Source organism: Lepidochelys kempii, chromosome 5, assembly GCF_965140265.1.
Source record: "Lepidochelys kempii isolate rLepKem1 chromosome 5, rLepKem1.hap2, whole genome shotgun sequence".
NCBI lineage: Eukaryota > Metazoa > Chordata > Testudines > Cheloniidae > Lepidochelys > Lepidochelys kempii.
In genome coordinates, this window is record NC_133260.1 from 75816045 (window position 1) to 75834951 (window position 18907).

Here is an 18907-nt window from a genome sequence, read left to right on the forward strand (position 1 = left end):
TGTGTTCTAATTAAAAATTATGACAACGTTTCTGTACTGTGTAATTATACTCAAGTGAAAAACCAAAAGTCATAACCTGCTTTACCTACTGTGACAAAGCTCTGTCCTTGCCTCCGTGGGTCCTGCATTTCCTGGCGGATTTCGCTAGCCTCAGAGGCTCACTGTGACCCTCCACGTAACCCTTCTCTCTCTAGAGACAAGGGTCACAGTCTACTGAGCCATTTTCATCATAAGCCAGCAAGGGAGGTGAGGAGAAGCTATCCTTCCTTGCACAGTCTCTGTTGTCTCCCAGTCTCAGTGATTAATCAGGGGGCAAAGGGAGAGGGGGAGCCCAGGCCCACCCTCTACGCCGGGCTCCAGGCCAGGGACCCTAATAGTATCAGCTATGGTAGCTGACCTTTTAGAAACATGACATGTACAATTCCCTGGGCTACTTCCCCCATAGCAGCCCTCACTTCCTCAAGCTCCACTTCACCCTTACCTCAGGGCCTCCTTTCTTGTGCCTGATATGGTGTGTACTACTCAGCCTCTCCAACAGCACAACTTCCTCCCACAGCTCCTGATATGCACACCCACCTAACTAACTGGGAGACTTTTAACTAGTTTCAGCCAGCCCCTGATTGGCTTCAGGTGTCCCAATCAACCTAGTATTCTCCCTGCCTTCTGGAAAGTTCTTAATTGGCCCCAGGTGTCTTAATTGACCTGGAGCAGCTGCCATGTCACTTATCCTGGTCTTACTGGGATAGATTTGTTTAGCCTGGAGCTAATATATCTCCCACTACTTTTCTATAGCCATCTGGCCTTGCCCCGTCACACTACTCCCAGTCCAAACATACAAACTTCTGTGAGAAAAAAAAATATATATTTAATTGGATTTTCTCATCTAAACTTAGAATTCCCCACAATACTGCTTTATCGAAGAATTGTTGATTACTGCTTCCAGCTTTCTATTTGTCCACTGTCCAGGTTAAAATATGTAAATTTAGATGAAAAATGACATGCTGTTAATTAGTTATGTAGCACACATTTAAATCCTATCCCTATCCCCTGCTCTGAACAGAACAGGGAAGTGGTTATCATGTAAAATTTAAATCCCTTAGAGGATTATTGTTTTCCAGAATAATGAGGTATCATAACTTGATAAATTTACACACCATGGCATCACTTCTTTTCTCATTAAAGAGTATTAACAACAACTGTGGAGCAGGAGCAGGTTTAAATTTAGCTATCTAAAAATTACATAGAAACTTACCTTTTCTTTAATCCAGAACTGTATTTTGAAATATCCTTACAACATTTGTGGGAAAAGAGAGACATGAAACTAAAAGAAGAAAAATCTATTTTTAGAAACACAAAAAGTAATGTTAGAACATGATATTTAAACACTGGCAATGTAATGTAATGACTGTGGCTCATATTCGAGTATGACTATGACTGGAAATCAGTTTCCACATGTAGGGTTCAGGAAACTTGCATGGGCATGCTGGTGTCTACATTTCCTTCTGCTGTCGACTGAGGTGGCACAACAATATTCTGTTGCACGTTCTGCTTCCTTAGTCGCAGAATGCCAAGTTCACCTGTCACGGGTCATATCCTCCCAGGTCATTACATTACATGTTCTTTTTCAAAAGACCTGTATGTATTTTTATAGCGTTTCTTCCTTCATTAAAAAAAAAAATCCACATCAAAGACCTAAACCTTCAAACACTTGTTCATGTGAGTAATTTCACTCAGGTATATAGCCCCTCATTGCTTGTTTGCAGGATAGAGCCCTGAGTTTGGTTATTATGGTCACAATTGTCACCTGCTCCACACAGTTGCATTGTACCACAGAAGAGCACATGGTTCATTGGGACAGGTAGTAAGGACTCTGAATTGCTGCTTACATGCTCAGAGGGACTTGTGCAATCCTGCATTTGGCCTGCATACACTGTCCAGGCACTATGAACCAGGGCTGGGTGACAGGCTGCCACTTCCTCCTCTCCCCCAACCCGTGGTAACCGGACTTTTAGTGTCTGTTTTTTAGTGTCTCTTTCAACCACACTTTCCGGTCAAAAACCAGACACCCGGCAACCTTAGGCTGTAATAGTTTATCAGCTCTTCAATGAAGAACACAGCTGCCCACATAGGGGACACTGGTCAGCTGACCCTTAGCATCCACCTAGAAACAGAGAAGTTGGTCCAAAGAAAGCATTAATGGATCCAAAGCCACACCAGTGAGACAAAGCAGTTACGCAGGCCTGCTCTGTTCAAATAAAACAAAGATGCCAGGGCAAGCCTAATGCTGAAGAAACCATTCAGGAAGGGCCATAGCGGTACAGGTCAGGCTTTCCACCAGCTACAGCCCAGTCGTGGAAGCAGCACCCCACAACTCGCCGCTCACTTATATACATGTAGCCTTGGTGACGAACCCTCCTCTACTCCAAGGGGTTCCAGAGTCCCAACACTGTCCTACTGAACAGTACTGGGCAGTTGCTGACATGACTCCAATGTTTTGAGGTTCCTGTCACCATACTATGACCCACTCACTCACCCCCACAAAAATCTTACCATAACTTGATTGCAGGCTGCACAACCAGAAGGCATAGAAATTATTTTGCTCCATCTCTGACATACAGGGATTTGGGATCCATGTAGCCTTCAATGGGTCACAATACCAAACCTACCCCTTTCCTTTCCTAAGGGGGTGCAGGAGTTGACACACATCCTTCTTACACACAAGGCATACTGCAAGGGCATGATTTAGGATTTGTCTTACACTGCACTGTGGGTGCAGCCTATGTGATGTGTGTTGGCTGTATAGGACTAATGATACAGTCATGATAATCTTGTTTTATCATGTGTAAATGGAAAGTATAAAGTATTTTATGTGAATGTATGGATATAGATGTTAAAGAATTCCACATGCTACTCAAGAAGAAAATTACTGAACCCAGATACCTTTTTAAAGAGTTCAGTTTTTTAATTCTATTTCTTTTTCGTTTAGAAATGTAAAACAATACAGTATGAACATCTTTTTAATCCATTTTAGCAATACAGAAGAAAATCCTTTAGTCTAAAAATAAAATTTTGTCTTTTATCAAATCATATGAACATTTTTTTAAAATAGAAAACTAATGAAACACTAACTGCTTTCTAATATTTTGACAACACCTGGAATGTGTAAGATGTTAGAATGCAATGGGTATTAAGTCCTGCAGGTAACAAAGCATGTCCTGCTCTTCCTGGACCAACTTTATCTTGAAATCTGAAAACTTTCTAGAAATATTCTTCTACAAAGAGAAAATAAAAATAAGAGGGTTCAGAAATACCTATTTTTTTTTAAATGAATATATTGTTTACGCAATCACATACAACTTTTGTATCCAACATCTTGTACTGGAAACTTTGTCACTTTATAGTATTTTATGGCATTACAATCTTTTTCACCAAAGTTTGATATCAATGTTGTCAGCATATGTACGGCAATGTCACCAATTCCCCATGGTACGATTCAGTGGAACGTAGAGGGCAGACTGTATTTATACCGCAACATTTAAAAGTGCAAAGCTGACAAGGGGAGAACAACAAACATTAAAAGAAAATACACTGTATGAAATATGTTTTTAGAAGTTCACTTCTATGCTAGACTGCTGTTTTAAACTCCCAAGAATCTTTTGCTAATTTACAAATGAAAAGTGGATGACCATTAAAGCAAATAATAAAAATGCAAAATAAACTTATCCTAATTAAAATTTCTTACAGAAAGCAGGTAACAACTCTTCAAGCTCTCTCACAATCAAAAGAGTTAAGATTTGGGTAGTACCTTTTCTTGAGATAACTGTCATACATTAAAATATCACTTTCAAGTTTGATCCCCATTGGCTTGAAGACAAGATTGTTAAATTCTGAAAATGTTTGTTAATACACATAATTTTGTTTAAAAAGCTATACAGTATCATCAAAAATATAAAAATCTGAAAATAAACTTACAACTGATCAACCTGCATGACACGGTCATGTAACATAAAATATTGAAATTAAACAGTAACAATTTAGTATATAGAACCAATCAAAATTCTGTTGACAAGAATAATAGATTAAGGGCCAGGTTTTCAAGAGTGGCCTCCATCTTTACATGCACAATGTTATATCTGCAAATAATTCTGCTTGTATTTTGGGGTCCGCAATAAATTGGAGGAAGAAGTGATAGTTATACACCTTTTTGCACATACAAATCAGATATTTAGACGTCTATTATTCGTACCTGTAATTAATTTAAAACCCAATTATTTGTGGGTGCAAAAAGTAGGCCTACCAAAAAAAAAAAAAAAGATACTTGATTGAGGCCTACCTGAAAATTTGGCCCTAAATGTCTTTGTGCAAACACTTTTCATCGTGCCCAGAAAAAAAATAATGGAAAAGGTGCTCAGAAGGAATAGAAGGCATGAAGAAATATTATTTGAGAATATATTCTGCTTGGTTTTCAAGAAAGGACTGCAGCAACAGAATTGGATTTTAACATAGAGGAAGAAGATAAAACAGCTTTAATCAAATTAAGTGTTAGTTCTTAGTAAAATGCCAATGAACAAAAAAATGTGATCAGCTTTGATGTAACTTCATGTGACAACTTTGTAGCAACTAAATGTCTATCCCAGATAATGTAATTAGTGTTACAGTTAAATTGAACACTACAAAATCCTCAAAGAAAGTAAAATCGTAGGGTTCCAGTAACTGAAGCACAACGAATAACTTCATCTTTTTTCATTTTTAAAATAACTGTTGGATAGTGATCTACTAGTATGGTACAGACAGTACTGCAGACTTGACTGCAATAGACATCCATTTGTCCAACATTAGGGCTTGATCCTACAAACATCACTCACTTAACTAATACTTACTCATGGGAGTAGCCCCACATCAATGAGATTATTCACATCAATAAAAATCTCTCATATAAACATTCGAAAATTTGACCCTTATGCAGAATTGAAAAAAACCTTCAATTCACATACTGAACTGAAGTACTTCATGTAGGATTATAACTCAATTAAGTAGACTATTTCTTTGATCCACTAAGACTTCAATTGTTTGTGAATTTAGAGTATTAACACAGATTTTCCTCTGTTCTCCAGAATGTGAACTTACATTTTGTGAAAAGAAATATTTAACCCTTCTGTTAGGGAAAATAACCTTCACAGTGTAAACTGAAGGATGCACTGCTGTCCCACTGAATCTGAAACAAGGCAAACTGAAACAACAGCAACAAGATAAGTGGGAACACCCTCCATTTCTTAAACAGGAATTCTTGCCTGTTTCACTAGAAAATGTGCTTCTACAGTAAGGGTGTCTACATTAGTCTTTCTGTTCCTAATTTCTCATTGTCACTCTCACCAGTTCAGCTGTACCAGTGCTAGCCACAGTCATGGGATTTATCTAAATTGCATCGAGACTACAGAAAAGGTTATGGTTAGCAAACATCTTAGCTAGTCCTGACATAAACTTGATCTCTTTTCCTAATATAGACAAATCCAGAGTTGTTAAAACACTGGTGACCACTTAAAAGTCCAGTGGTAGCAGCAGTCAAAAATTATGGGAAAAATACCCTAGTGTAGAGAAGGCCTAAGAATAATTACTATCCAGTATAGATGCACTGCTGCTACCTATAGCGCAACCACTAGTCAGGACAGGGATTAGGCACTTTTACCACCACAGTTTCATAAAGCAGGTTTTCACTGTGGTAAAGCCCTAAAATCACTAGTTTTCATCATGAAAACCTGCTTCGTGACGCAAATACAAATATCTGATCCTTGTCTTCACTTGTGCTTCCACTGCTGGCAGCAACACTGCAGCGCCACGACTGCTGAAAAAAAGAGAATCATTTCACCACAAGATTTGACGCATCTGCAAACATATTTTTACAGTTTGGCTAGACTACTCAATTCTGAAACCATTTCAACAGAAACTTCTGCAGGAATACATGTAAATTCCAAAATCAAAGGGATTAAACAAGATGTGGTATACTGCATATACTCTTTGGGCCAAATTCTACGGGTTTTACACAGACAAGGGAAGTTTTGCCCAAGTATGGAGTGCAGAACCTGGTCTACAATTCAGATAAAAGCTTAGCTCCATTTCCATATTTTCTTTTTTATTAAAATCTGAACAAAATATATTGGCATATCTCAGCCAAGCAAAATCCTTGAAAACTGCAGAGAGGCTCAAAGCAAGTACGACTGCACAATAATATGGATATAAATCTCAGACTAGTAAAATAAGAAATAAATGCCACACTAAACTAAAACAAAAATACTCAGATCACATTTCCTTATGTTCAGATTAACTAACTAATATAGGAATTTATAGTTATACCCTATTGTAATTACTAATTAAAATGCCGAGAAGTAATTCAATATTCTTCCAAATATTGGATCCTTACCCTTACCACTACCTACTTAAACAGAATGCCTGTTCTTCAGTACTGAGAAAAAGCTTCCCCAAAGTAAATCTATCCAGTCTTAATGGGGATCATACACTGACTCTAGAGACAACATAGCTCTAAATTATTCACTGCAGTTTTCCTCCCTTCTACAGTTGAACAAAGACACCTGGCCTAGTATAACAACAAAACTGAACATGCTGCCTATTACCGTAGTTGGCATTATTGACAGGAAGCCTCTTGAATACAGGAGTTTAAAAGGTCTATTACCATATGGATGGCTATTTGGAACAATCCAATATCAAACTGTGTTTGTACAAAAAAAAAATCCATACTACTGTGTGTACAGTCTTTCTAGATCTTAACATTATTCACTAAGAGTTCCATTCTCTTGAGCTTGCGTTTATTCTTTGGCATGGGCTTGTCATATAAACCATTTTTAAGAAGATGCTCCTTGCTGTGATGGATCTGGGCACCATGCTGAAGTTGGAAAGAGCACAAAGCTTGAAGAGGGCGGAGTATAGTCTGTGAAAAACAAAACAAAAAAGCTTTGAAATATGTCTAGGAGATATCATTTCATCCAAGCTTTATGTGTAGGGATCACCATTAAAATATAAAATTTTACCAAGTTTTATCATGCAGTGGAATGTGAGATACTAAAGGACCTGATTTGTATACAGAAGTGGCCCTCCACACGCGACTCTCCCTACATACAGAAGGTGGAAGATATATGTCTCTGGACATTGTGAGCCCTATCCTTGGGTCCCATGATATATCTCGGATAAGGGACAAGCCAAGGAAGGTATGGGCAGGCCATGAAGGATGCACTTGTCCCCCTTCTCTGGAGATTCCTCTGGATATGTAATAGAGCTACATCTAGCCCAGATATAAGGGAGTATGACTAGTAATCTACGGTACTATGCCAATCCTACCAGCAGCTTTTGTATCCCTAAGTTTTGTGTCCTAAGTGTCCCTAATTTGTTGCAGAGGGACCAGAATAGCTCTGCATAGAGTGAGGACCAGGATGCAAAGAGTGCAAAGATGGGCTTTAAAGCCACCTTTACAAAAAACTCCTGAACTACGCTCTGTGCAGATGAGCTACATCCCAGGATTTGGTCCAGTACTGCTCGCTGCCTCTTAGATCTCTCTTGAAATGCTGATTACCATTAATATTTTACAGTGCCAGCAACAAAAGACTGAGAACATAGAGGACATTTTAGTGCCTTGACAGAGTCTTCCATCATAGACCAGTGGGATCAAAACTTGCGATGCAAGGGCTAATGTCTGATTGGTATTCTTTGACCTAATAGAATAAACAAACTCAAGAACTGTCACGACCCAAATTTCTCCAAGGGCACTTGACAGTTTTACGCTGATTAGTAGAAAGACGCAACCCGGGGGGTCACGTTTTCTGGCTAAAGGACTATTCCAGGTCAGTGGGGCAGGCTTAGAAAAGCATTTTATCTTCCAGCTAGCTGTGAGGGCAGCTCAGGTCATCGCTGCATTTCTGCAAAAGCTCAACTGATTTCCATGAAGGACTCTTAATTGTTTGTCTGGAATTGGATCAGCACTGTCTTCTGAGAGTTAATGTTCACCAGTGCTGTGCTTTGACTGTAGGAAAACATTTTAAACCTATTTAAAAACATTTATCTGTTTAAAAATAAAACAAAGATAATTGCTTAGCTTGATCCAATACCCTTTCTGTAGCTACTAAATGTTACTACATATAAGGACATGGGGAAAGAGTTGCATCTGACCAGTTAGAAAACTTTTAGTGTCTACTTCACTCCAACAGTTTTAACAGGACACATTGGCATGAGGATGACTTAATTCAGGCCCCAGTTAAGCAATATACATAAGCATGTATCCCATACTTAAAGCAAGTTACATGTTTAAATATCTTGGCTGAATCAGGACCTATGACACACAGGTGCCCCTATTTCCTTCCATCTAAATACATGTCATGGGAATATTTCTCTCTCCTCGTTGGTAGATTATAACACACTTTTTTAAACAAATTCTATTTGCTATACTATATTTTTCTTCTTGAATTAGTAATTTTTAAAGGGTAGAAACAGTCTATTGATTCAGTCCTGATCTCAGATACAGAAAACTAGCATTAACACACCTTTTTAAAAATGAATTATGGTGCTTCCACAGTGGATGGTTTTACAAGATATACAGCAATGCATGTCTGATTATCTGAGACTATGCTTGAGTTTCAGAGTAGCAGCCGTGTTAGTCTGTATTCGCAAAAAAAAAAGGAGTACTAGTGGCACCTTAGAGACTAACCAATTTATTTGAGCATAAGCTTTCATGAGCTACAGCTCACTTCTGTTTCACAGGGTGTACCCCCCCATCAACAATAAATTGCTAAGTTTTCTGACTCAAAGTTGTTTCAAGACCATGAAATCACACCAGCTTTGGGGGGTGGTAAAAAAAAACAAACCTTTCAACATTCAACTGAAGGTAAATTGAAGTTGTGCTCCTCCTCATTATGTAGGGAACTATGCAATACATGTGCAGGTCAATTCAGTAAAATACCCAATTTAAATATTTCTGTCAAAGATTTGTTCTTAAATAAAGGGATACATCTTTATTTTCTGAAATATATTTCAAGCATAAGGTTTACAAGATCAAAAGATCCTGTCAACTTCAACTGTTTTCAGCTATCATTAAAAAAGGAAACAGAGTGCAAAGCACAAAGCTTTGAAGATTTAGCTTAAAACTTTGGTTGCATACGCTGATTGCCATGTCATTCACTGCTCATGAATCACTAATTATCTTAATAATCATAAAAATTTTTGTATCTATGAAAATTAGATAAAAGGGTGAAATCTCTGCAAATTTTACTAGCATTTTCATTTGCTACAAAATATCAAATCTTAATCTTCTAGACTGAAAACAGCATGGGTGAGACAGAATAAATATGTAAATTCTACACATGAAAAACATTAGCGCAATGGATTGTTACCTTCCTGGCAGCTTAACTCAGTACTTAGTACCTAGTAGTTTTTGATAAATTACAGAATTAAGAAGTATCTGAAGAAAAGTATTTACAAAGATTCAATACAACATGTTATATTAGTGTCATTTAGCATACTACAGATGCTATTTAGGGGAGTATAGCTAGGTAGTCACCTTGCTCCTGCCTGAAGGGCTGAAAAGCCAGCCCTTGAAGAGGGCTGGGGCTGTGGGCTACAAGCTGGGCTAATTGGGGAAGTAGCCACAGCTGGGCCACGCCCCAATCAGGCTGCAGCTGGCCTGTATAAGAAGCCCAGGGAAGCCAGGAGTAGTAACATTCTCTTTGCCTTTAGAGGGAGAAGGGCCTGACTGCTGGGGAGTTTGAGTGAGTACTTGAGGTGGAGTGGGGCTGGGGAGCTCTGGCCTGGAAACTCCCCAGGCTGCAGGCCAGGAGTAAGGCCAGATAAGTACTGAGGTTGAGGGGCAGCAGGTCCAAACCCCTTTGCCTGTGATGAGTGGCTAATACACTGCAGTCTGCCCAGGGAGTGGGGCTAAATGAGGACTGGCAGTAGCCAAGACTGAGGTGAAGTGGGGATAGTGGGTAGGGGGTTCCCCTGGGTGGGGAGACCCTGAGACTGAGGGGTTACTGCCAGAGGGGTAGCACCCCAGACAAAAGGGCACTGGGTCCATAAGGGACATGGGGAGGAGCAGTGACAGGTGAATTGCCAGACTGCACAGGGTGTTCTGGAGGGTAGTGAGCTATTCCCAAGGATGACCAGCAGGAGGCGATGCTGGGTGAGTCCATGCCTGGTTACAGGGGGATATTGAAGTATTGCAATTGGGAATGCCAAGTGAGTTAGAAATGAATGCACTTCTCCATCACATGTTCTGTTTGCCACACTATTTAAAAATGCAATACATTTTCTATTTCTTAATTTTGAGCCAAATTCTGAACTCTTATCTATTGGTATTTGTTTTATACTCAAAACTGAAGTGTATGAGTACCTTACAGACAGATATAAGATCAAGTGATGGAGAGACAGATGTAGATTTAGTCTTCTCATCTTCTCTCAAAAGAGGGAGGAAAAAAGGAGTGAGAAACAGAAGTATGGGATGAGAAAGTGAATGTAAGGGAAATGAGGAGGAGAGGGATAAGGAGCTGATGAGAATAAGAGGACAGACTGAGTGAGGAGTACACAAGAGGACAGCAAGATGAATGAGAAGAGGGCAAGGAAAAAAAATAAAATAGAAAGGACTGATAGAGAAGAGAGTGAGGCCAGTTAGTTTGAATTTAGGGGAGATAGCATGATGATGGGTTTGGTACAAAAACAAGAAGACCGTAGAAAAGTGGAAGTCAAAAAGAGTAGATGTGAGGGAGGGTGTGTTCATAAGGGCTGCGCTCATAATAATTAAGCTTGTTAGGTCAATCTGTTACCCCACACAGAGAGAGAGAAGAATGATTCAGAAAGATACCTAGTTGATGTTAAGACAGTAGCTGGTACTTTGAAACATTTCCCTCTGCCCACCACTTCCTTCCAAAAGTCTTGCCCAGGTTTATCTTCAGCCAACTCCACATTGTGAAGGAGCTAATCTAATTAGTTATGGTGGTAACTGGAAAATAGTGTAGTTTGCGTTCAGTGCAAAGAATGTAAGTATCATGGACAAACTGTTTGACAGGGATGCCCTGTAAGAGGAGGGAGAGAATGAAGCCTTGTGGAAGTCCACAATAGACAGCTGCAGTAATGGGTATGCAAGTGTTTGTTAATAAAACCTGCATATGATCTGCAAGGAAGGAACAGAACAATAGCAGCAGACAGCTGCTTGCTTACCTCTGCTTAGTCTCGGAGGTGAACCAACCAGCAGCATCCCATGATCTTATTCAGGTCTTTGGGTAACGAATGTGTAAGGTGCTCAAGATAAATATGGTACTATTATCTAACTAAGTGGGCTTCACACTACAGTTCCATTTAAAATTAATCACATACCTCCTGAATACCATCATTTTTTTCCATGATGGCAAGGGCAATAGCTGCACATTCAAGTGTAGAAAGGCAGGTGTTTGTTGGCTGGGTACGAATTACATATTGACTTGAAATGCTCATTTTCAATTGCACCTGAAAAAACAAACACACACCCAACTTAAAGAAATCAATTACTATGATACAGCAAATTATTTTCCTTTCCTATTTTTTTAATAATCACCTGCCTTCATACCTCTCTACTGTCTTGTTCCCTGGTAGCCAATTGTCATAGACTATACATATCTTCGCACATGAATGAACCTGCTGAAGAATAACCATAGACATTAACCGTGTAGGGGTCAGATCCTAAACTCCTCACAAAACTAGCCCCAGTGACTTCAATGGGTTTATAAATGGAGGAGGATTTGGACTGAGTTGGAATAAACATGTGAGCACTATATACAGTTGATTCTAGAAGAATTCTTTCCTGGGTACCTGGTTGGTGAATCTTGCCCACATGCTCGGGGCTCAGCTGATCGCCATATTTAGGGTTGGGAAGGAACTTTCCTCCAGGGCAGACTGGAAGAGGCCCTGGGGGTTTTTCACCTTCCTCTGCAGCATGGGGCACGGGTCACTTGCTGGAAGATTCTCTGCACCTTGAAGTCTTTAAACCATGATTTGAGGACTTCAATAGCTCAGACAAAGGTAAGGTTTATTGCAGGAGTGCGTAGGTGAGATTTGGTGGCCTGCATTGTGCAGGAGGTCAGACTAGATGACCATAATGGTCCCTTCTGACCTTAATATCTATGAATTTATAAGCCCTTTTTTCTTTTCTTTCATTGATGTGACATTTGAATTTGCAGTGACCTGGCTTTTTATGCCAACAAAATGTTATTGATGAAAATGTGATTGATATGAATCACTGAAGGGAGTACAATCAGAAAAGTAATACATGTTAATGCCAACACACATTCTTGAGTTTTGCTGTAGAACTTGATATATTTGCATATTTTGGAACTTACACTAAATTGCATATGTTAGTTTGCCAGAAATCATTCACAAAACCTAAGACATACATATTCTATTTATCTGATTTCTTAGACTATTACAGTAGGTTCCCATCCAGTACTTTGGGTATCTATTCCATGAATTAAAAATCACAACATGAATATTAACAAAGTATCACACATAAATGTAGCTATCTCAACCCATGCCTTCCTCAAGAAGTAAGAAAAAAGATGGACTCTACGGCACGCCCAGAAGGTTAACAAATCTGGGCTCTGGCGGACCAAAGGGGAGAAGCAAATTCCAAAACTCAGGACCCCTCACAAAAAGCTTCAGCTAGAATGCCTCTGCCAAGTCAACTGTGGCAGCATGTAATGGTGAGATAGGTGATCTTGACTTGGTAAAACATGTTACCTTACTGGCCTACTGAAGGCTTAGTGATGGGCAAACCTCTCTGAACCTTTTGATTGTTGACCTCTGACCTAATCTTATGACCTATGACTCTGTCTCATGGATGATTTTATGCTTGAGAGCTAAAATGACATTAGTAGAACAGTGTAGTCCTAAGGAGAGAACTCCAGGTCATATATTTTGCACTCTCAATTTGGGAGACAAGTGAGTTACCTTGAACAAGTAGCGTACACCACAAGATTCCACAAGAAGGGAGTTTTGTGGGGCTTTAGCTATTAGGTTACTATGCAGTATCTAAGCAGTTAGACCACATGTACATATAGGAATTATTAAGAAATAAGTTATGTAAATCATACATATTAGTGCTTGATACATAATCATGGACACCCCAAAGGCCACATGGATAGGGGCAGCTATTGACCCTATTATAATCAGTGTAAAGGATCACATTTGGTATATATTCGTACTATTACCATAAGGAAGGGCATAAAGTACCACAATCAGTTCCCATTTCTTCATGCTCACTGGGTCCCTGAGACATGTAAACTTAATCAGGACCTCTCTTGCGATGGCCTCCACTTACTTTCCCTTCCATCTGTTTGCAATGGTCTCCATAAATTGTAAGTATGCATGATGTAAGATTGTAAGAAGGAACACAGGAAACGACTTTAATGTCATCTTTTTCTAACAGTTTTGTATATTGATTCTTGCCTATGATTTCAGTTACAGTTGTCTGTATTAAACAAAGCTTCTGTGTGTTTCACCAAATTCCATCTTTTCAATTAACTCTTAAGTAGCCACTTAAGAAAGAACCTGTTATCTGTGACAAGTGCATGTTGCACCCCAATACGTAACCTTACAAGTATAAGAACTGTTCAGGCTACATGATTCTTTTTCCTTTCCATTCCCACTAGAGTCCTCCAAGAGCCAGATACTGCAATTGGATCCATGGGTTTGTCTCTACATTGCAGCTGGGAGGTGGGAGCAAGTGAACAGTCTTGTATTCGCTGTGTTCAAACTAGCACACTAAAATTAGCAGAATGGAAATTGTGGCACAGATGTTGGCTTGGACTAGCCACTCAAGTCCAAACTCATCTGATCCCCAGGGTCCAAGGTGCTGTAACATCCACGCTGCTATTCTTAACGCTCTAGCTTGAATAGAGTTAGCACAAGTCTGTTTACTATTCTGAGAATCTCATCTTCATAGCATAAAGTCAAGGTAAAACATTAAGGATTTAAAACAGTACTATGAAGAAAATTGTTTGAAATTACTTATGTGAGAAATTCTATCTTGTAATTTCTTTGTATATTGCTAAAACCATGGGTGGAACTTTACAAACTGGTAAGAAGGTAGGGTCCTTGCCTTGAAAAGTTAAAAATCTAAATAGGCAATATACAAAACTAGGAAAGAGGACAGAATGTAAGGAAAAGCAACGGGATTGAGTGTGATATTTAGCATGGATCAGGTTAATAGTCAACTCAACATTTTAAGAGATTTTCAATTAATCTGGCCTAGAGTTTTCAACAGTGACTGATAATTCTGCAGCCCAACTTCACACACTTTAACGGTCCTTAATTCCAGAAGTGCTGAGTATCAGTTCTCTGAATATCAGGTGAAAATTTCAGCTTTTAAGTATTTCAAACTGTACACTAAAAAGGAGAGGCACCCAAAATCACTGGTCCTTTTTGAAAATGCAGACATTTAGGTCCCATTTTTTATGTGTTAAAACAATCTAATGTTGTAACGGTCAAATACCTGAATTCCTTTGGGTTCTTACTACAAAAAAAGCAGCTTTAATATTAGTGAAGTAATCTATCTACTTTAGAATGTAGGGCCTGACCCTGAGAGATGCTGAGTATTTTGCCATGGCCATTACAATGGCCATTCAGACTTACTGCAACTGATAAATGAAGATTGTAAAACAGCATTTCTCAGCATTCCATCTTGTTTTCTTTTGGAAAAAAAAATAATGTGCAATTTCCATTGCCACAATTTTCTTTCCAAAAAAGAACAGAGTACTGAGAAACTAACTGCTATTTTACATTCTACATATAATCACATTCTTTTAAAATTAAATGCATAGACTATTCCATATATGGACATATTGTACTCCATCATTAAGACTGTATTTACCCCATTTAAGTATTTGTCATCTTTTAGAAAGACAAATTAGAAATCAAATTAATTCATATAATTTATTCATATCATTTATTAGGCTACTTTGGGTAAACTGATTTACTGACTTATTGGTTCTGCCTAAAGTGATAACCACTTTATACTATTACACAAGTAAAACATTTTCTAAGAAAGATGAATCTAATTCAACCATTAGACTGTCTGTTTTGTCAGCTCCAAAAGCTTTTATTGCTTTTATAAACAGCTGTTGAGAAATGACAGATTTTGTAGCATCAGTCTGTGAGAATTCAGACATTATTCATTACTCTTATAATTTCCATATATTTTCTCTTATGAGTTAACTTGTTTCATAACCTCAGTTGTAGGGTTTAACATAAATAATCTGTTCCTTTCCCAAATCCTTGAGGAAACACTGTGTTCATTTTCTTAGGACAATAAACCCTACAAAATGACTAGGCATAGGAGGCCAATTCCTATTCCTAAGGTCTGGTTAAGGAACCAGTTTCTTAGCTTACTTCAGAATATCACTAGATTGAAATTCCTCTTCAATACATTGGTTGCCAATGGCTTCTTACCCACTTTGCCTGGTCCCTTCCTCTTCATCATCATCTCCATTCCCTTCCCTTGCCTTCCTAACCTGGGGTCACTATCCTCTTCCCCTTCCTTACACTGTTCTTTATCCTAGTCCCTTCTCCAAAGTACTTCCAGATTCCTTACTTATGAGGGATCTGTAAGAAAGGAAGCTCCAAACAGTTCTGGAGTTTTGGTGACTGAGGCCATCAGCTTTCAATGTGCTAATAAGCGCTATCACGGCAGGAGCTAAACTGGGGCAAGAAGAATTCATGGATATGCTGGCAGGAAGAGAGAATCATTACATTCTTCAATATAATTGGAAGACCTACAAAATACTGATTTGATTTAGATTGGAGGGGAAGGTAGGGGTTTAAGGAATAAAGATTTTTTTTTTTAGAAGAATCCAGCTGGTTTCCCTAAGGAACATGGATTTTGGTATTATCTGGTACATTTCAAAGGCAAAACCATATATTCAGAAATGTCTTTAAGCCGCTGGCAATGGTGGTCTAGCAGTATCTAGAGAGAAATCCATCCCAAAAAGGCAAGGAATTCCCAACACTCATTTCAATTCAGACAAAGGTATTGTGTATTATGTAAACAGTATATTTCTATCTTTATATCATAGTAACAATGGACATCAGTTTTCTATTAAATCCTTTTTAAAATGAAACTTCTTAAACCTGTCTCTATTGTGCTCCTTCCTGGCTTACATATATTAGTGAACTTTTATTTTGTCCTTTTTAATGTCTGTGTGTGTCTCTCTTTCCACTATGGATCTTTTCCCCTTCCTCCTCACCCCCTGCTATGTTAGCCATTCACTTTCCCTCTAGAACCTGCACATTCACCAAAATCTCTCTTCTTCCCTCTTCCTCATCCTTCATTCCTGGAGGTCTTAATCCATGACTAAGGCTCCTATGAGCTATGGTAACACAAATAATATAAGAACTCCCTCCACATACTTTATCCACTTACCCCCCAAATTCAACGAGACAGCCCTACAAGTCCATTCAGCACCCCAAACTTTTCACTCAGTCACTCAAAATACAAACCTCTACTCATATTCACTACACAAGATATAGATAACTACACTCATACAACAAGCAGTCAATTCCCATAATGTACTCAATCCCCATCCAACACACCTTCTTTCAACAAATGCTGGGATTGAGGAAAGGACTCAGTAGGCTGACACACCACCAGGACACTTCTCATCAACTTGGGGAATGACAGAGGCTTCAGCTGTCAGATTTTTCTTCCTCTGAAAGCTGCTCCCCTTTGCAGACTTACCTCCCTCCCTCTCCTCAGAAGCTATCTATATATTCCTTACCCATTGTCCACAGTGGCTTCTTGGGCCAGAGAATGAAGGGTATGTATTTCTGGTTTTGGAGAAAGTCAGGATTAGGCACTAAAATCCTCTCTTATCCTCCCCCAGGCAAGAATTATTGACCAGTGTGCTTCCCCCATCTAGGCTTGTGGGGAAAAGGTCAAAGGAATCTGACGTGGCAGTGGCTCACGTACTACAAGGTATTTCTGCACAGCACTGGCTTCTAAAGAGCCACCTACTGCTTTCCCAGCCAGTAGCATAAACCCATTCACAAGAGTGTTCTTTGTAAAGCACATCTCTGCATATGGGTGGGGGAGCTTCATCATAGTAACAAATGCTTGTTATTTCTAAGGTTGATTACTGCAGCATTTTAGTGGGATATTTTGTATATTTAAACAGGTTCCGTTAACAATTGTTGATTCCAGATATTAGGACATACAGTATAATATAAATCTAAAGGGACACAAAAATGGACCTCTTGAATATGTACTTTACATGCTTATTCATCTGCAGAGGGGGAATGTGGGGAGGAGAAGGCTTATAGTTATTTTCTGCAAATTCAATGTCCTCTTTACTTGAAACATCTTTTTCTGCTACTATAAATCACATTTTTGCAAATGGATCAGCCCAATATTGATTCTTTAATAAAATGTATATTACAATTTCATAGTTAGCCAGAAAGTGATATTTTACATTTAGTGGCTGATTATCCCCAAAAGCTGATTTTCATGTCTGCAAAATCAGGACCTAAGTGCCAGTCTCTGTCTTCGTGTGTCGTATGTCTTCACAAAAGGAGCTCCTGGCTCATTAACAGATTGTTTTCTACTACACTATACCAGTAGCTCATCATACATTAAACAAAAATTCTATATAGTATGATAGCCAGATTTACACTGGGGTGAAGGACATAAAAATGAACTGCATATTCTAGACCAAATGCAGACCCTCCACTCCCACAGCAGTAGATCCTGGTGAGATTTTAGAAGAACACTTCACCTGCCTGGCTTAGAGATGAATTGCTACTGTTTATTCCTCTAGCCCATGATAAGTGCATGCAAGGCTACTTAACCATGGGGATGAAACAGCCTCTGCAGAACTGCTCCATTAGCTTGAAGGAATGGTGCTTCCACACCTTTCCCTTTGCACATCTCATAAGACTAGCCAAGTGCTGAGCTGAGAGTTAGCAGTCTTTGTGCATTGTCTGTCCCAAATCAGAACATTTTGTTGTCATAGCTCGTGTATTACACCTGGAATTCTAGAAAGGAACACACAAAAACACCCACCAATCTGACACTTCACAACAGAAGCCATGGCATTTTGCATCTAATTTCCCATAAAATAGTGATGATATATTGATACAGTAATTATATCATACTTTTGACCCTGAAGCATCTCAAAACAATTTACAAACCAGACGCATATATTGGAATAATTTCAGTCACCACTGAAATACAAAAATCACTGAATTGAAAACAAAGGGGAACTATGCAAAAATGAGGAGATTAAACAGAAATTAAAAGGTACAGTGACGAGAGTGAAATCCCTGCAAGCTGCATGAACACTTGTCAAAGACCCCATAATAGAGGCTCAACTTAAATGTATACCCCAACTTAAAAAACACAGTAAAAGGAACTAAAGAGCGACCATGGCGAAACAACTACGTAAAAGACGCAGTGAGAGATAAAAAGGCATCTTTTAAAAAGTGGAAGTCAAATCCTAGTGAGGTAAATAGAAAGGAGCACAACCATTGCCAAATTAAGTGTAAAAATGTAATAAGAAAAGCCAAAAAGGAGTTAAGAACAGCTAGTCAAAAACTCAAAAGGTAACAACAAAACAGTTTTTAACTACATCAGAAGCAGGAAGCCTGCTAAACAACCAGTGGGACACGTGGACAATCGAGATACAAAAGGAGCACTTAAAGATGATAGTCATTGCGGAGAAACTAAACGAATTCTTTGCTTCAGTCTTCACGGCTGAGGATGTTAGGGAGATTCCCAAACCTGAGCCATCTTTTGTAGGTGACAAATCTGGGGAATTGTCACAGATTGAAGTGTCACTAGAGGTGGTTTTGGAATTAATTGTTAAACTTAACAGTAACAAGTCACCGGGACCAG

At 38.9% G+C, this 18907-nt stretch overlaps 1 protein-coding gene across 5 annotated transcripts in view; it reads right to left on the reverse strand.

The window, feature by feature from the left end:
* Positions 1-2981: 2981 nt before the first annotated feature.
* DTWD2 (DTW domain containing 2) overlaps positions 2982-18907 on the reverse strand; it is a 191771-nt gene continuing 175845 nt past the window's right edge. For 2 of the 5 annotated variants that reach the window (XM_073344786.1, XM_073344787.1), the window contains 2 exons: positions 11368-11496; positions 2982-6943 (listed from right to left, as the gene is read on the reverse strand). In XM_073344786.1, the coding sequence (XP_073200887.1) occupies positions 6773-6943; positions 11368-11496 (300 nt within the window). In that variant the 3' untranslated portion in view covers positions 2982-6772. Of the gene's footprint in view, positions 6944-11367; positions 11497-11584; positions 11668-18907 lie in introns of those variants that run through there. The other 3 variants (XM_073344789.1, XM_073344790.1, XM_073344788.1) reach the window with 3 other exon arrangements.